This window comes from Lepidothrix coronata, unplaced genomic scaffold (genome assembly GCF_001604755.1).
Source record: "Lepidothrix coronata isolate B3197 unplaced genomic scaffold, Lepidothrix_coronata-1.0 Scaffold16, whole genome shotgun sequence".
In the NCBI taxonomy this organism is placed as follows: domain Eukaryota; kingdom Metazoa; phylum Chordata; class Aves; order Passeriformes; family Pipridae; genus Lepidothrix; species Lepidothrix coronata.
In genome coordinates this window covers 2,351,252-2,370,481 of record NW_016690196.1, presented here as the reverse complement: position 1 = coordinate 2,370,481, position 19,230 = coordinate 2,351,252, and the positions used below count along the sequence as shown (strand labels likewise).

Sequence of the window (19,230 nt, the reverse complement as noted above, 5' to 3'; positions counted from 1 at the left end):
AAATTCTTAAGTTGTTAAAATGCTAAAAACCTCTTGTCTTCCTCCTTATGCCCAGTCATAATGCTCTAATCCAGAGCAGGTTGTTATGTGACTATTCATGTCCACAACTGTTTGATAACCTCTGAAAAAGAAACTATTTGTTTCAAACTTGTTTCTACTTCCAAGGTTTCTGCAACATAAATGAAAAAAAGAAAGAAAAAAAAAGCCAAAAATATAAAAAGAGAAAGGGATGAAGCCTGTAGGCTGATGATAGATAAAGTATTGTCTCTGTGTTTGTTTTGCAGCATTAGAACTAAACCCAGCCTAATGATGGTTTCAATAGTAATGACAGGGTTTAAAGCATTGTCTTAAATATTTTGGCAAAGAGTAGACTATTCTCACATGAATTATTTCTCCCAGAAGATTCCTACTGTCTTGCACTGTGTCTGAACTTGGTCAAATCCCTTTTACTTCTGGATGCCACCTGAACCTAAAGCCCAGTAGGACATGGGTCAGAACCAGAGATGTTTATGCAGAGGAACAGCCTGTGTGGAATGATTTTGACAGAAAACACTTGCGAGTTGTAAGGAGGCACGATGATCAGGAGGCTTGTGATGGGAGAGGGAAATTGGGTTTGGAATGTCTGAAGGACAAGGTTAGGACTGCAGCTTGGCTGGAAAATGCTTTGTGGAAAGGACGGGAGACAGATCTTTCTTGCCACACTAGGGAAGTTGCAGATTAGAACCAGCTGTAGAAAGAAGCAAGGAGAAAGTTTTTGGGATCACTGAAGATGTTTGGGAAAACGGAGTAGGGCAACAAGGACTTTTAACTTGGGAGAGTAAGTGTGTAGGTGATCAGATATGGGGAAAAGGTGTTACATGAGGCATAAGGACAGATCTGAAACTGGCACAATGATGAAGTCATCCCATTGTACCAAGAATGGCTATTTAAGGAGCTAGAATTTAGGGATGGAAAACAAGTTTAGATAATCAGGTGTTGAGAATAAAACAGGAAAATTATACTCATGTTGAGGGGTAGAGAAGAGAAAGAATAAGAGGGACGTTGGAGATAATGGGGCAGAAGATATCAAGCTTGGGAGAAAAGAGTGGAAAATAAATAGGCAGCACAATTTCCATCCATTCACTGTAGAAAGATCAGAGGGAAGCCTATAATTCTGTTCTGCTGTAAGCCAGTAGTGGTGAAACTAATCCTCTCTTGGCTCAGACATGCACAAACTGGGACAGAACAACATTATATAGAATGCAAACCTAAAAGTTCTCACACTTTCTGACTTTTGATTAATTATGGAACTTTATTTGTCTCTTTCATTAATTATATTATTAATCTTCAATTATGAGACCATATTTATTTTTTTCTGCAGGAATTCTGCTTATGATAATTTTAAATACTTAATTTTTCCATTTCAGTAGACTTCTTTTAATAGAGTCCTCCTTCAGTATGTAATCAAATTACACTGTAATAGCAAGCAAGAAAGAAAGCAGGCATTGTTTTAGTTGCTTCTTAATTGCTCATTCAATTAGAATGCTCGCTAATTCGCAAAATGCAGGTTCTGATAATGGATTTTGTAGTCATTGCTACAAATTGGTCAGGTTTTCCTGTAATTTCTTTGAGTGGACTCTCATGATTTAACTGAGAACCATGTGAAAATTCTACCAATTAGTTGAAGTGTCTAGGCTCAGGATGAAATAATGACCTGATTTTTTTTTAGCTCTGACCTCTCTATAATGTTTCAAAGTGTGTTGGGCACATAGTGTAATCACTCAATAGCATATTTGACTGCATGCTGGTCTGAACTGGACTGGTTTTTTTTGTTATACTCTTTTCCTTGTCATTAGTTTGTGCCTGTGCAGCACTTTAAACATTTCAAGAACTCTACAAATGGTTAGCCCTGTAAAATTCCTTCTGGCAGGCGTCAAAGTGAACAAACTACAGACTTCTCTGTAGTTCATTGGAATTCACTCTGTACAGCATGAGGAGTTGAAAATGGCACAAATGTAGGCACAAATTTTCTTTTATCATTTTAATAAATCTTCCTGTCAATAGTTTCAACAACTTAGACTGCAATGCTTTTGTACTTCCTTGGTCACAAGGGAAACATCACAGACATACTGAATATGGGTATGACATAAGGGGGAATTATCCTTAGGCTCAAACATATAAGAAAGTAGGGGCTTCCTTGAGAAAAAATTTTTGGAGATAGTGGAATGTTGTATAACAGCAGTGGTAAATACACATTTAAACTTTGAAGTTAGACAGAAAATGAGATTTCATTTGCATGGAATTCAAATACTGACTTTCTTTGCTCTCCTTTCTTGCTCTCCTTTCTTTTTTCTTTATCTTCCAAATTAGAATGAAAAGTTGAAATAGTGATAATTTGGGGTTGATTAATAATTTCAAAGAATATTGATCTTGAAATGTGCAGAAGTGTTCTTCTGTGGAAATTATTTTTGTCCTTTTTTTTTCCCACTCTTTGTAAAAGGAGGCAATTTCTTCTAGGGAATAGTCTATTAACATTGTATTTTATGCTGGAAAAAATGTTATATCCAAAAAATGTTACCTTAGCTATGCATACACTGAAAATGGAATTTTTGTAAAATATACCAACTCTGTTCTTTTATGTACTGCATGCAGCTCACCATCAGCTATATTGAATCACTGATGCCTACCAGCGAACGCCAAAAGCAGCTGGTGCGCCAGTATTGCTTTGAATGTGATTGTCTTCTCTGCCAGAATCAGGAGAAGGTAAGTTGAGTAAAAAAGTTCCTTGCCAACGAACAGAGTTTTCCTAGGCCTGTCAGCACCTTCCCTTCCTTTACGTAATACTTATCTTTTGCTACTAATTGAATGGCCAGATTAGAGGACAAAATGACCTCTGCTCTCAATGCTGTTTATGTTGCTATGGAAGACAACTGTGAAGGAAGGAAAAGCAGGAAATGCTGGCAACATGATAAGAAGAATTTCTTGCTAAAATATGCATTGTTCGTAAAGCTAGGAGCTACTTTCAGTTCCAATATGTGGTTCAGATCACTTTGAGATTCATGGACCTTGAAACATGAGACTTAACATGACTTTAAGCTGAAAGAATTTTTTTTGGTTTTCTATTCAAAAGAATAATCTTAGAACTTTAACTGAAGCCAATTGTCTGATAATACAGGAAGGCTGTGCTTATCCTCATAATAATATTGAATTAATTCTGACAAACGCCTGCATCAGTAATTTTCAAGAATTACTGACTTAGTCAGCAGTTCTTAGAATGGTGAACCTCCTTGGGTGACTGTAGTTTTTATGCTCACTTATATCACAAGTTCTTGGAGTAGCAGGTCAGTAGTTGTAGTGTGACCTTTTACCAGGGTTCAGCCTAGACTGGTTTGATTATATTCTGGGTTGCTTCATAGTTATACAGGCTTGATGGAATAATTTTGGCTCAGAGCCTCATGAATGATCAAATGGAATATGCAGAATGAGGTTGGCTTCATAGCAGTTTATGTACTTCATCTCTTTTGTACACTTATATGTACACTTGTTCTTATTTTCACAAATGCCTGTTTGGGATAAGTCACATGCCATAGCTAAATGTGTTCCTGCTTGATTGGAAATAGTAAGAAAGGTGAAAATGTAATTCCAAGGAGCATAATATGATTGAAATAATTGCTATACAGAAAAAAAAAAAAAAAGGAACCCCCAAAGTTTAAACTGTAACTTATGCTTTGATTCATCAGTAAGCAGTTCAAAAAAGAGAACACAGAAAAGTTTCAGGCTTATGACATAATGCTAAATTGCTTCCTGTCTGTGTTGGCATTCTGTGCCTGGTAAAGACTGCTGCAATTCTACTCAGAGGCAGTGAAGTGGAGACCTCCTTCTGTCTTTCTTTTAAAGATGGTCACTCAAGTGCCGTGAAATCTTGGATTAGTTTTGGGTAAATGGCATCCTCACAGATGCAATGACGATTAAGAAAAATAAGCAGACTAAAGAGTCTTTAAGGATCACTTAGCGGTTTGTGAAAGGGTAGACAAGTAGTATAAAGACCATTCAGCATGTGGAATGTTTTAAGAAACAATATCCCCAAGCTGGTGTACATGTCATTGTAAAAATCAACATATAACATCAAAAAAAATTGTAGTGAAATTATATGTGCATATATTAATGAAAACAATAGTTTCATACATAGGTTAAAATTAATACTTTTTTTTTCTTTTTGAAAATATAACTGTAGTTTGTATTCAGATTCTGTAGATTTTTTTTTGCCCATTTGCAAAATTTCCTTGGGAATAATATTGCAAAATGTTTGGAAAGCTTTGTGTGACTGCAGTCTGAAATTCTGTAATTGCCCCATTTCACAGAGAGGTCTGTGAAAGTCTAGGAGCCTCATGGCAACTTTGTCTGTTGTCTATGAAGAACACATCTTTATCCTCAGCTTCAATCTAGAGTGATTAGACATTATCTGCAGCAGTCCTCACAGTATGACATTTCATTTCTCTGTGACAAAAAATTGTTTTATAAAATCCCTACATGACTAGCTTGGAAACTTTGACTTTTATTTTTTCCATTGATTTCAGTTGCTGTTGGTAAGCTGAGAGGCAAGTAACACTGCAGGTACCAAGGGTGAAATACTGGGTTTTTAAACTACGTAATGTCTGAATTTAAATGCTTAAAAGTCATTAGTTGACAAAATTATTCAATAGCATCCCTGCTGAAATACCCCTGATACTGAGACAAATTTCCAAGACATCTTAGAAAATTTTTAAAAAGGAAAGTCATTTTCAACAGAATAGGCAACATCTGCAACTTTGGGTTATCAGGAGTGGCAGATTCAACATTGTGAATCAATAAATATAATCAGCTAACAGTAAATTCCCATACTACAACATTGCTTTGTGGAAAAAGATGGTTTAGTCAACAGCAATTCATCTTGTATGTCTTGCTTAAAGGTAAAAATGCAAATTGGAGAAATGCTTTATGCATTCAAGTAAGTTCTTGGGTGTTGGGAATTTTTTCAGTTGTAGTCATCTCATCAGAAAAGGTAGAATACTTTTTGAAACACTAACAAACATTTACAGAATTCATAGCTTCTTGTTACTCCAGTCTTGCTGAGTGTGCCTGTGAGCTGCTGAGCATGTACTAGGGACCAGTGAAAGCTCCTGAGATGCACACAGCAATTTACAGTAGAACTTTAAATCAGGTAATTTCCATTGTAGCTTTTATTCTACACCCTTTGTAATGTTTTAAAAGCAATCCTGAGAATCCTGTGGGAAATATACATTACAATTTATATGAAGAGCATGTAAACCTTATATCTATTTGAACTTGGTTACATGCATGCTTATTTTATTCATATTTATAAAAATACTTTGCAAGATTATTATCAATGAAATTTATGTTTCCTGCTATATTTTTAAAGGCTTGTTCATTTATTGTTATATGCCTGTGTAAAAAAGGAAGATGGTATTAAGTTTCTGTTCTCAAGTCAGTTCCTGACTTGAGAAACTTTGGGCATTCATTTTATTCAAAAGCAACCTTTGTGTTTTCTAGGATCCTACTCTTATTTTTCATGATTAGTGAGAAGCTACCATTTCAATTGGAGCTGAACAGGTTTTTGACTGGAAACCAGATCAGTCTGTCTGTATTGGTGGTCATTTTTGTGAATGTTCTGTGAAGCTCTGGTTTGCTCAGTTTCCACAAATTCAGGGTGAAGTTGGTAATTTATATGTCTGCTGAGTATTCTGATGCCCAAAGGATAATAAAGAAAGATGCTGTGTTTTCTAAGGTCTTTTAGCTTTATGTGATGGATTTGTTTAAATGAGAATAATTTCTTGAAGTGGAATATTTTGAGGTTTATACATGTGCTTTATGCCTCCCTCCATACCCAAAGAAAAGACAAGCAGATCATTCATACTGTCTTTCAGTAGAAATCTATGAAAACTGGAATGGATATAAGAGGTTAAAGGCATGCCTTCAAGTAAATGCCCACACTTTAAACAGATGAAGTTTGGTGAGATAAATTATGCTGCTCCATGAAGGGTATATAAATACAAAATCAAGAATCACATGATTACATTTCTGTGCTAGCTGACATGGATAAGCATAGTGCAGTTGCAACTATGTAGGTTTCAGCATGCCAACACCCAGATTGTTGTTAAAATTTGTTTATGCAGATCACTTCAAGCATTTGTCTCTGGCTGCTGCTGTAGACAAATATATCTTACAGTCAGTGTCACTGCTTCTTCACTGTTATTTGTGCTAAAATTGATTAAACTCAGATAGTGATTACATCATACTACAGTCACACATTTTAGGTATGCATACAAACAAGAGTAGTGTGTCAAAGTGCTCTTTTGCCATTCAAGGTTACATGAGGGCTTTTTATAATATTTCAAGCTTCTGACATGATTTAAGATGCAACTTACCTATGAAGAAATATTTTTTATTTCTCATTTACTGTAATGTTTCATGTTATGGCTATATAAAAAAAAAAAGCAAAATTCACTCCAACATCAGCAAGGACTGAAATTCATAGTTACTTGGTCTTTTTATCTAGATATAGCAACTTCATGCAGCATAACAATTTTCTCTAACCGCTGCCTAAGTGTACAAAGTTCCCTTGCACAATTGTCAATATCTGAGACTGTAAAATGAGAAAGGCTACATTTTCAAGTATCCTGAAACAGGCTGCAGCCCAACCACAAGAACCCTTGCTGAAGCAAACGTAATTGAAGTTTAGCATCAACTGATACACACTGGCAGTCAGTGTGAGCAGACACAGCCCTAGACCAAACAGAGAGTTCCGTGGCTGTACAGTCGCAATTGCATTGCATGCAAAATGAAAGGAAATGTTCCTCGTTGGTCACTGCTGAGGAAAGGACTTCAAAGCTAATCTCGATTTGCTATACAGTAGTAGTTTTTTATCTTCCTCTCTAACTGTGAGCACAGCCATGAAATAACCCAGGTGCATAGATGTCACAAGGATGAGAATATATAGAGGCAAACAGCAGCACTAGCTGGAACTGGGTATCCTGAATAGTTTTTGGTGCCTGGGTCTCAATATCAGCTGTATTTTAATTCTAAGAGGACTTAACCAAAATGGTGGCCAGTGTCTTCTGGCAGCTGGTCAAGAAGCCTGGCAAGTGCTTACATCCCTGTAAACTGATTAAGATAAGATTGAGATGGAGCTTTTGGCAGTTCAGTTCCTGACAAATTAAATGCCAATAGCTGCAAATCTAAACAACACTTTTGGCCAAAGTTGGAAAAAAATCCTAGTAATTAATAGAGGGAAATAAACATGTCTTTCTAAAAGTCACTCATAGAGTACTTCCTGACTGTCTGTACTTCAAGTTATAGCTACTGTAATGTCTTCAGTTCATTGTATCTTTGACACCTTTACGCATTATTCTTCACTCCGTGTTAAGATCAATCTCCACTGTAATTAAGAAATGTGTGCCTTTGTAAAAGCTGAATTCTTGGCAATGTGTTACCATTCCAGCATATAAAAGTCCCTTGCATTAATTATAATTAAAGATGGGATTACATTGATGACAAACATTTTAAATTAAGACAGTTTTTTCCACAGTCATGAGCCAGGGTATTGTTCATGTTCTACATTTTCAGCCAAGGATTTCAGGAACATTTGTGCTTATAGAATCACTTTGTTATGAGTTGTCTTTCTCTTTTGGATCCAGGATTTAATATTTTAGTCTATCTTGGTTATTTGAAAGCTTTTATTTATTACAAGGTCAAAAGCAATGAGTTTGAGTCTGAATAATTGTTATGCTTGGTCAGTGTTTGATAGTCGCCAAAGTTAATAATAACAAAATGCCAGTAAGTATTTTATTCCTTTAATCAGTTTATTGCTTTGCTTAGTACTTACTTATACTGCATCCTGAGTTTGGTAGAGAACATTGTAAGTCCAGTTTCCAACTCAAGGACTTTCAAAATTAGGTCACCTGAACAGCAGCCAAGCTATCTACCTCTACATAAAAATGTCACTTGCAATTCTTTAGCTGTTATTGCATACATCCATCAGCTCTATTATTAAAAAAACCCGCTGACTAAGTTCCTGATCCTACTAGAAGTTTTGACATTCTGTTACAAGCTGAGAAAACAACACAACTGTAGCTTAGGAATTTCATCAATGTAAATGAACCTCTACGTAAGTTGAATGAATTTGTTGCTATGGCATATGTCCATGATTGATTTGCCTCACCAGGTTTTCTGAAAGATACTTCACTATGGCCAAGAATACACTAGGATATGACACTTTTACCTTTGATGTCCATGTTTGATGTCAGCAATACCTTTGAAGAATATATGCTTAAATTACATAGACATTGTTACATGAAGAATATTATTATTGACTGTTGTTTTGAATTAGCATGTAAAGACTTCATACAAGATCACTGTACTGGTTTTAGTACAAAAATATCACCCCTCCCTCAGGGATCTTATATTTAGGACACAGGGAACACAAAATTATGTGTTAAGAAGTGCCTTTTTAAATTGCTGAATTACCAAATTCCAGAAGTTTGTGTCCCAGTTTCCCCAATATTTATTTATTTTCAGACATTTACAGTCTCACTAAGTTTTCCAAGTACGATATGAAAGATGAGATCTCCAAATTAATTCAAAAGACAAGGCCTGGGAAGCAAGGATTAAATGGGATTGTTGAAAATAAATCTGTTTATACAACTAACTGAACATAAAACCCCTTGATCAAAACAAAAAATTAACTAGGAGCATCTGTATCTCTAGTCATGATTCTAAGGAACCTTCTAAGTACTAACCTACAAAGTTAAGAAAAAAAGATCAGGACTTTATTCTAATAAAATTGTGGTTTAATAATTTCCTAATAAAATTTAGAGTTTGCAATAGTTGATTGTAAAAAATGTTTATTCCTCATCTTTTTTACTGTTTTGCCACTAGCCTTTGAATTGCCTTTGAAGCAAACTACAAAATTACATCAAGCCAGAGATCAAAAATATTTCACCGACCTATTCTTTTAGCCCAGTGTTAGTATAACCAGAGCCTACAAAAGCATCAAGTACAAGCATCAGTAATTAGCAGCCCACTGGGACACAGTACTGATTCTTTCCATAGGTGGTTGTCTGATTAACAGTTCCTTCCTTCTGGCAAGACATTTGGTAGTGACGTAAACCCTGGATTGGTTCCTGAAATCCAACCGTCAATATAACACTTTTCTGTTCCCTTTCAGAGGACCTTACCCTCTTGGGATGGATTTCCAAACAGCTAAGGACAGAGGGATTTTATTTTTGTAGTGCCAAAAATGACAGCAAAACCCAAGGCAACTGCTTCTGATTTCTGGGATCTCTTGTTCATTAAGGCACCGCCTCTTCAGCGTCTTAGCATTTCTTACAAGACTTCTGAGGCTCCTTCTATCTTTCAGCATTTTAATTCTTTTCCACTAAAGGTCCATTCCAAAGACAGTGACAAATGGAGTGCGATCATTTTTTCATAACAACTTGCCTATCTCAGTTGTTTTGGGACTGCCTCAGTGTGCTCTGGTCACCCCTTGGCAGCAGTCAGCTGGAGCTCACTTGGGTTGTCAAGGTCATGGAAAAGATGCAGCTGTTGTTATAAATAGACATGAGTTGGAAACTGTATGCAAACTCCTTGCCTGTTCAGGAGATCCTTGATAGGGAAATCTGTATCAGTTTGGTCCAACAAGTTCATATTTGAAGCAAAGGTAGAAGTTGGAGTGTGGTACTCTCCTGAGAGTCTGGCTTTCTTCTCATCTGAGGGGAGCAGAATCTCATTCTGCTCAGAATCTCGGATCCAGTCAATTAAGAGGAAATGTAAATCTTCTGGCAGATGTTTTAAGCAGAAACACTGTTTTGCCAAGGGAACGTAGTCCACTCTCATCATTGTTTTAGGCTGTTGCAGCTACTTTTAAGTGCCTGGATGGCAGTGTTCCCCCTTTATTAATGTCCAGCTTCCTTATTTTTTTTTTTTTCAAATAGCGTCCTTCCTATAGCAGTCACTATTTGGCCTCTTCTGAATTATTAATAGAAATAAGAAAGGTCTTGCTGTGCATTAGCAAATTAGAAACAGTAGTAATTAAAAAATTTAAAATACAGGACTAGATCAGACAGACCACTTTCCAAACACCTTTTCCTGCACTGATTTTGGAGACCCCAGCTCAGGTTTTATCCCTAATATTGAAGCCAGTTGTTGCATTATCTGAGCTTGAATCTCTGAATTCTATTTCACTGAGGTTCCTATAAGGTCTTGTGTGTTTCAGCCTGTCAAGGCGATTTCTAGTAGCAGTCACTTTTTTCAGTCTCTTTTCTCTACTCTGCAATATGTTTGATCTTTTAAAATCTCATTAATTAAGTAATTTACTTGAAATATGGTGGATTTTAATTCAGATCCGATTTCAGTCATTTAAAAGGGAAAAAAAAAAGATGTTGCAACTTTAAATTGCAGTTTTCTGGACTGACTGGTATTCTGTTTTCTGGATACAAGAATCTCTCCTGTTGAAGGTCTTCCACTTTGGACAAAATAATATCTTCATCAGAGTTAGAATGAAAGTTTATCCTCAGTGTAAGAGCAGACCCCAAGAGGCAGGGGACCCCACAATTCTGTTAGTGCTTCAAGTGATAGGTGAGTTTCAGGTGAGTCCAGGATACAGAAAGCACAACGTATCTTTTTTCTAGATTCCTTCTCCAAATCAGGTAGAAATTGGAAGCTTAGATCTTTGTCTTTCCAAGTGTGTATTTTAAGTAATGGGCTATGAATTTTAAAGAACAAGGAAAAGAAAGTGAGTGGAAATACCTTTCTCCCATTCATTCTCTGTATGTAAGCTAAATACCTTTCTGACAAGGAAAGAATTTTGCCATTTATCTTTATAGGTCCAAAGCAAGACATTAACATTATATGGGTTGACCATAACTTCAGCCTTTGCTGGCATGCTATATATTTTGCTCCATTTCAATGTTTTTTCTCATCTTTGGGATGAGTATTCTTTTTACTCTGTACAGTGTACAAACCAAAAGCAGTGTAGCTGTTTCTGATACTGCCAGTTTTATAAATAATAACAGCAGTGAAGTCAACAAACAATCTGAGTCATGTCAACATCGAGGAAGAAAACAAGATGGAAAAGGACTCCACTGTTTATCAGCAAAATTGTGACTAACTTGAAATAGGACACTATTTTATTAGCTCACTGAAATTTTTCACAATATACCATCTTCAAGTAATTTCAGCAAAAGTTTTTGTTATCTCCAAACTCATTCCCTTTTGAAGACATCACCCAAAACTAGTCCAGAGGAACCTTTTTCATTCTGAATAAAAGTTTTTCAACTGTAGTTCCTATTATGCTCGTTCATATCAGTGCATTCTGTGTTTTTCTCTTCAAATTCTGAATAAACTTTCTTCATACTCCAAATTTCTGGCTCTTAGTGCTGTCCTAATTGTATACTATATACTTCATGATGTTGAGCAGTTTTTCTTTTTGTTTTATTTTCCTCAGCCAAAATATTGTGCTAATAAATCTTAACTTTCTTACAGTATATTTTTTCTGATATCAATTACTGTCAATGCCTGGAAATCACTAGAATGAAATACTACATATACAGTAGGTGTAAATGCTTGGTAAAATTAGCTTCATTGCTGTGTTTGTTGTCCTAGTTTTCTGATAATTCCAATCAGAGGAGAGGAGAGGAATCATGAATGGTTGTGTTAAGCAGACTGGTGCACATAGGGCCCTGAAGTATGATCATGGTTTTACTTCATATGGGTCCAAGATAGGTTAAAAAAATCTGGGGGGAAGTTTAATCTAGTAGTCCAGATTTTAACTTGGTAATCTGCCTGTCATTAAATCTTTGAACTAAACCATCTCCTTAGCCTGTCTGTCTTGGAAGAACAGTGTATTCTGTGACCCATTTCACTGTAATTGCTTTTTGTGATGAAGTGGACATGTATCTACACTGGACAAACATAGGTTTTAGTGGGAAAAGCAATATTGTTTGCATATATGTATATGTGCATAGGTACATGTGTGGAACATACAGGGACAATTTTGAAGATATGCCTATTTAGTGAGCAATATATTACACATGCAGTACCTGATGTTGGTTGTTTTCTTTTGCTACTATTTGTTTTGTGATCTCTGTTAAGTAATGTGCAGCCCAATTTCATATCTCCTTCCATAAAACAGATGCTGAAATGCCCATTATACAAGTTATATTAAAAGGATTAATTATTCTTTAGTATATCTCAGTATGAAACTTACTGCAAAGACTCACATTGTCATTTCCCATGCCACATTGTGGAAATGCATCTTTCACTCTAGGCTTATTAAATTAAGAAAGATGGCTTTCCTATCAGCTGCCTCTAAACTTTCAAACACTCTTTGCAAGCCAAATTTTATATTTCATTTTCTTTTTCAAAGGTTGATTGACTGATTTAGGACCCTGTGGCAAGTTCATCAGTATCAGGTATCATGAATTCATTCTAATTTCTTTTTGACAGTGTAATAATTCAAAGTTTGAGGCTCTGGCTGAATTTGTAGGAAGCATCATAGGTTGAGAAAGACAGAATCATGCTCTTCAGTGCTTAAACGAGTGGCAGGCCCAACTAATATCCTCTGAGGCCTATTAAAGCAAGAATGAACTCATTTGAATAACAAGGAAGCCTATAACTTTTGAGACTGTAAAACTGCAGACTGAATGCTTTGGATTGAAAAATTGCTGTGATAAGCAGTGTCATACAAGTTTCTTGCTATTAATTCAATTAATATCACAACAGTGCCATAAAGCTGTAGTTACAAATTTTGTATTTGTGAGCTTTATTCTAAGGCATGAATAGGAACTTTCTTTTCTCTAAAAGACTTGAAAATCAGATTCAAAAAGGCTGTATTTACTCCAGCCACATGAGTTACAGCAGAGGACTTTATAATTTGATGACCCATTGTAGGATGTCCTGCTATTTTCCACAGGATTGCTCAGGGAATTTTATGAAAGCTGTTGATTTTGCCATAAAAAGTGATTTGAACTGGGGGCTGTAGTTAAACAGTGTATCACAGTTCTGCCCAAGATTAATCTGAACACTGTCATTAAGAAACATATGTTGCTGTGTCATATTGCTTATGGTATGAATCTTTATCTTAGTCAGTGCTGACAACTGTTGGATATAAACTAAAGCTCCTGCACTTCCTTTGACAATATCTAGACAATTTTTATTCTCAGAGTATTTCTAGTGTATAACTTTCTGTTAAGTTTGAATCACTTAAATCCTTCTGAGTTTCGAAACCTTTTGACTTAATTCCAGCTACTGCCTAAAAATACAGTAGTTTAAATCTATAGGCATATGGTATAGTGGAGAAAGATACTGTGAAGTTCAGTTACTAGTAAATTGTAGTTGGTTAATGAAGGTAGGGATCCATATGAAGTGACCTGCTTCTCCCCTACCCCAAACCCTGACCTGCAAAAGATATTTTAAGAAGAAAGGTTTGAGATAGCATGCTTGTCAGAGGGGCAACACTCATTCATTTGACTGGGAAAAACATGTTAGGAGAACAGTTTGTCTGGTTTTAATCAGTGAGTGAAGTACTTAGGGGAGAGTACTTATCAGGAGGAAAAATTACTACTACTGTGAACTGTTTTGGAAAATTAGAAATCCAATATAGATTATATCTCACCAAATTATGTTGTTGCATCAGATCCCTTTAACAGTTGCTCTCAGGTGTGTCAAGATGTCTAACTTTCAGTATATGTTTTGTGATGTAGGCTACCTCCCTTTGCTTTGAATCACCTTGGCTGATCACCGTTGATTGTTGAGGCATGTAAATACTCACAACACTGGCAGTTAACAGGAACCAGCTGCATGATAGCTATCCAAACAGTAAATAAAGACCCTGAGAAATATTCAAGGGTCTTATAATAGCTTCCATGACATTATGACATTTTTGAGAATGTCCTTTCCACTCTCTTTCTATTTTTTGTGGCAATGACTAAAATCTCCATATTATTGAATCAGAACAATAGAGTGCTAGAAAGGTATGGAAACTGTTTCAAGCACACATTTGCCTTATAGAATGCTTCTAACTGCTTCCCTTAAACACTGGAAGAACCTTTACTGGTTTAAATTAGTTTTAGTAAGAGGATAGTCAATAATAATTCTCTAAAGTAGAAGTTCTTGAAGTTACTAAAACACTGTACAATATCTTCTAAAGCTATTTACAAACCTCTTCTTTGATTATATTAAACTAATACTCGTATAGTAGGCAGTCAAATTTGTTGGCAAAATTCTAGAGGAAGAGCTGCAGTTGTAAAAAATTAATTCAACCTTTTTTATTCATGACTTTAAAAAACTTGGAGACTGGAGAGTGTGGATTTGAGTATTGACACTGAATATTCAAGAAATGTGCTGGTGAGTTAGGCAATCAATTTGTATCAGTGCTCTAGGAATTGCCGCTTTTAACTTTTGAGATGCACTAAATATTTTAAGGTTTAGAGTAGACTGATCAACAGTGTATGATCTTAATCATGTTGCATGTACTTTGCTACACAATCAAATTCCTGTATTTTGTACTCATTCATTCAGAAAGCATATGCTGAAGTAAATACTGTTTTTTTGCATTGCAGTGTACGCTAAAAAACAATTACTATAACTACAATTTTATCATGAGATATATTATGCATTAAGATATTAAATTGTTTTGATATTAGTGTTGAAAAATAAATATCTAACTTAATGTCAGTGTCTCTTCAGTTAGAACCAATAATTCAATGGGCACAAATTCTTCGAATCGCAGAAGCATAAACTGAACTTTGATACACAAGTAACTACACTTCTACTTAGTGTTAAGTGTTTAGTTATTTGCATAAGCATTAACTTTAATGGGATTTATACATGCTTTTAAACTTAAGTGCATATTTCAATGCACTGATGAATGTGGATTGGATTATGCATTGTGAATACCTAAATATTCTGAGGATTTTGGACCTACATGTCTATTTTGAGCCACTAAATGCACTCAGTGACACTGTATGTCTCCACAGGTTGCAGAATTAAGAAATAAAGCAGATTTGCCATATAACTGACAGTTTGTGTGGTAAGAGAGACCTAGAGATTGCTTTAAAAAATGTGTAATGGCTAAGACAGTTTGCGAAATACCAGCTTCACAGTTGCTAGGGATTAGGTTGAACAGTATCCTTCCCCAGGTAAGTGAATTACCCACAGGGTATTGAAGGCATCTCATTTTAATAAATTTCCCACAGCTGTTTTTGATATCTTTTTCAAATTTCTGGGTAAATATTATAATGGTGTAACCAAGTTAGATAATGTTGAGGAAAGGTTATTCATACTCTGTGAAAGTGCTTGCCTTTTTGCACTATTTGTATGCAGGGTCTGGGGAAACCTTCATCTTGATTTCAATGCCTAAGTAGAGCACTTAAACATGAATGGTGTGAACAACTGTTAAATTTTCCAATACCTACATGATTTAGAGTATTATTAGCCTGTGCCATTCTTATGCACTTCCAGACACCAGAATCAGTAACCTATGAAGAGATGATATCGATTATGTGAGGTAATGCAGCCTGCCTAATACTGAGCAATGTACTGCACAGATGAATATGGCATCCAACTGCAGTGTGTCCTATTTTACTTTCAGAATTCAAAACCAGAAAGTACAAATTCAATTTGTTCAAAAGTTGGGTTCACCCCCTCCCAATAGCCTCACAGAGAATACAGTGTTGTTTTTATCTGCAAACAGAGTAGCTTTGGAATGTGCCATGTGTCCCACCCACCCTCTTCAGAGCCATATGACAGAAAACACAAGATCTTCTTTTCTGACAACTCAGCTCCTGGTGAGGACAATCTTATGTGGTTTGGAAAGAGTAGTTGAACTGGCATTTTTGGACCTGGCATTACTTTTCATGGAAAAGGGCAGGGGAACTTTTAAAACTTCAGAAATTGTATGTAAATCTGGAATCATAACAGGGCTCTGTGCACTGAGGTTTTCACATACATGTGGTTCTTAACAAAGTATGTTCACAAGAGTGGAGGTGAGTGAATCCCCAACTGAAGCTATAGGCTTCTGTAAGCCACAGCTCTCATAATAAGAGATGAGGAGTCTTTGATTTGGAGTTTAAACTTTATCCAGAAAATGTTTCATAGGAAATTACCTCAGATATTTCAGGAAAGCGCTCAAGTGTCCTTTCTCTTTCTGTGCCTGTACCTTTGTGCCCCTCTGATAGCCCATCAGGCCCTTATACCCTCTTTGCTCTGAATCACTCAAGTCAGAAATTTAGTCTAGCTGCAATATAACAGCTTCCATATCACATTTTCTAACATTTTCTTCATCTTTCTGAAAGTGAAAGTTCAGAAGATCTGCAATGTCTTTACTCATTTAATGTTTTTCTTTTGCTGCCTATATAAGAAAATGAGTTACTGAGTTTACTAGAAACATACATTCAGTAGTTGCTGAACTTTTAGATAGAACCAGAAATAGAAAATTGTTATTTATGCTTTCAGAGCATAATGTATCAGAGAACTGCTCTAAAATGTCATGCCCTTATTTAAATCTGTTTGAGCTCCTCGACACTTTCTTGGAAAAAAACCTAAGAAAACCTCTCTTGATTTGAACCTGTCAAGTTGGTCAAATTGTTTTGTCAGATTAACATCTGTAGTTGCCACTTAAGTTTTTAGAAATTAAGCAAATCATAAGCAATGATCAGCAATTTCTATGAAATGTTCAGGTATTTGAGGTATCTGTAGCTTTTAAAGAGTTAAAATATTGAAGTTCAGAAAACTTTCCTTTTTGAAGATATTTTTAAAGCTTCCACAAAAAAAGAGAACAAGAACAGAGTTATGTGCTGCTTTCTCACAGGATTATCATTATATAGTAATAGATTTTGTGTCCAGAAAAAACTAACATTATTATTTCGTTGATTTTTCTCTCTTGCAAAAGTATCATACCCAATATTAGACTGCTAATTTCAATTTGAACTATAGTTTAAGGGTTTTTACCCTTGTAAAACTGACATTTGCTGGTGGTTAAGAGAAGATACTGATCAGGGAAAACTTTAGTCCTTATTTTTACTTCTCTCAGGGCAGCCTGGAACTCCAATACCTCCTACAAAGCTTTGCTTATTTCTGCCTATGTGGGACTGGATACCTGAATACTGAAAATAGACACAGAGTGAAGATGCCCTTGGACGTATTTCTAGTAGGAGGAATGCTCAAAAGGGGAAAAAGAGATATAGGGGTTGCTTACTGTTTGGAGTTCCCAGTCAACATTTCTCCCTTCTGTGGAGGGAGGCGAGGACGGTTTATGGTTCCTCACTGTGGACGATCTTTGGCTTGTTTCTCTCTTGTTTCTTTCCTTCTGGGAGAAGGAGAAAGATGAATTTTGTAGAGAGGACAGAAAATCCATTTTTTATTTTCTATCCTGTAGCCTAAGTGTGAAAGAACAAGGAGCCCTTAATCAATCTTTCCAATGTTCATGAGAGTTTTGGAGATGCAGTGCATTACAAATGAGCAGTCCTGGGGTTGTGGGAGCACATTTGGGCAGAGAGGGCAGTGATGCTTACTGGTTGGCATGTGCTTGTTTTGGTACGAGGGATACCTTCTCTCAGAGGACATGCTGTCCATGTGGGAATCTTTTAGCAGTCCAGATTTTAAATACTGGGATAGGAAAGAACAGTGATTGCTAAAACAGTGTATAAAAGCAGTGGTGCCTGAAATTAATAGGCAGGGAACACTCTTAGGAATTATAAGAAACAGAAGAGTAGTCTGGGAAGGAGTAGCGGTGTAAAGGAGCAGAAAGGAAATATTTATCTATACTTTGAAGATTATACTCCTTTTTAAGGAGAGTTCCCTTAAGGATAGCATGTGTTCAGGACACTTAAATAGCAGAAAAGGTAGGGAAAGAACTAATTCTTAGAAAGAAAATGGGAAAAAAATAGTAGAGAATGGAACAGGTGATTGTTTCAAATGCTTATTTCTGTGGTGGCTGATGTCTGTACTTGTTTCAGGAGATGATGCTTTTGTAATAAATCTTCCTATCACTTCAAATGAGAACGGCAGAACATTTTATATTTGATCATTCTTTAAATAGATTACAATCCTCATCAAATACCCTTCAGTTTTCTTATTTCTCTCTCTTTCATTAATTCTTTGTTATGAGTGGTTATAATTCCATTTTTACAAGTGTCACTAACAGAACCAAAACGGTAATATTTAAAGCAAATATTGACATTTAGTGGTATATTGTATGACAAACTATTTTTATGAGCATTTACAGGATGCACTGGGCAGAGCTGATCATGTCCATTCTCGGGCTCCTGAAAGAATTTTTCAATGAGTAGCTACAAATTTAAAACTGTGGAGAATCATTGGATATGAAAGCTGGAAGTATTCTAAAGAAAAACAACAACTAATGTTGTTCTGATCTAAAATCTATAGAAATTATGCTATTCAAGCAAATATTTTTTAAAAAATTTAATCTCATTATTGAATCCTTTATAGAGCAAACTTTCTCAGTAGTGAAATTTGGGGGAGGAAGTATGATTCTTTATGGCAGGAAGATTTTGCTTTACAAAATATTTGGCATTTGCCCACCTTGAAGAGCCAAAAAGATTTCAAGTACAGAATTTTCTCTGGTGGAATTATGTAGGTGGGCCTTCATGTTTTATGTACTGTAAATTCAAGAATATGTGAAGGTGAAAAGTGTCAGGTGTGAAGTTCAGCTTATGGCCTGTTTTACAAGAAGAACTGAATATAATCGGAAATTTTTTCGTCTAGAGTATTAGAAGCACAGATCTAATTAATCAGGGATAGGTAGTCCACAGAGATTTCCAGAAAGCTTCAGTGTAAAGAGATGAATCCCCAGATGTATTTTATCAAGAAAGCTGTAGCAGCACCTGCCACAGTATTGGAAGAATGGAGGGATCAAATTGAAATGTTGTTGCATCTTAACTCACCTTTTAATGAACAAGTTTTCTCTGCAGATGCTTGGAGTAAGGGGAAAGCAGGTACTAGAACCCTTTCCCATCCAGAATAATTGTTCAAAATAAGTAATTTTTGTCTTCTTTGTACCCTGAACTATGGATTCAGTTAGCAGATCCAGTGGTACTTCTGCCTCGAATGGCTTGTACCTGTGTTAAGAGTATTGCAGTGCCTTCTTGCCATAGAAAATCATGTGATGCAGCTGTCTTTTCTTCTTTCCCCAAGAGTTTTCAATGCTTCTAGTCTTGGTTTTCTCCAACACGTTTC

General features: G+C 35.9%; 1 protein-coding gene across 2 annotated transcripts in view; it reads left to right on the top strand.

Annotated features, from left to right (window-relative positions):
- The window catches only part of SMYD3 (SET and MYND domain containing 3), a 399,482-nt gene that overhangs the window by 325,442 nt on the left and 54,810 nt on the right, over positions 1-19,230 (top strand). For both annotated transcript variants that reach the window (XM_017806572.1, XM_017806574.1), the window contains exon 8: positions 2,632-2,742. In XM_017806572.1, coding sequence (XP_017662061.1) covers positions 2,632-2,742 — 111 coding nt within the window. The remainder of the gene's footprint in view (positions 1-2,631; positions 2,743-19,230) is intronic.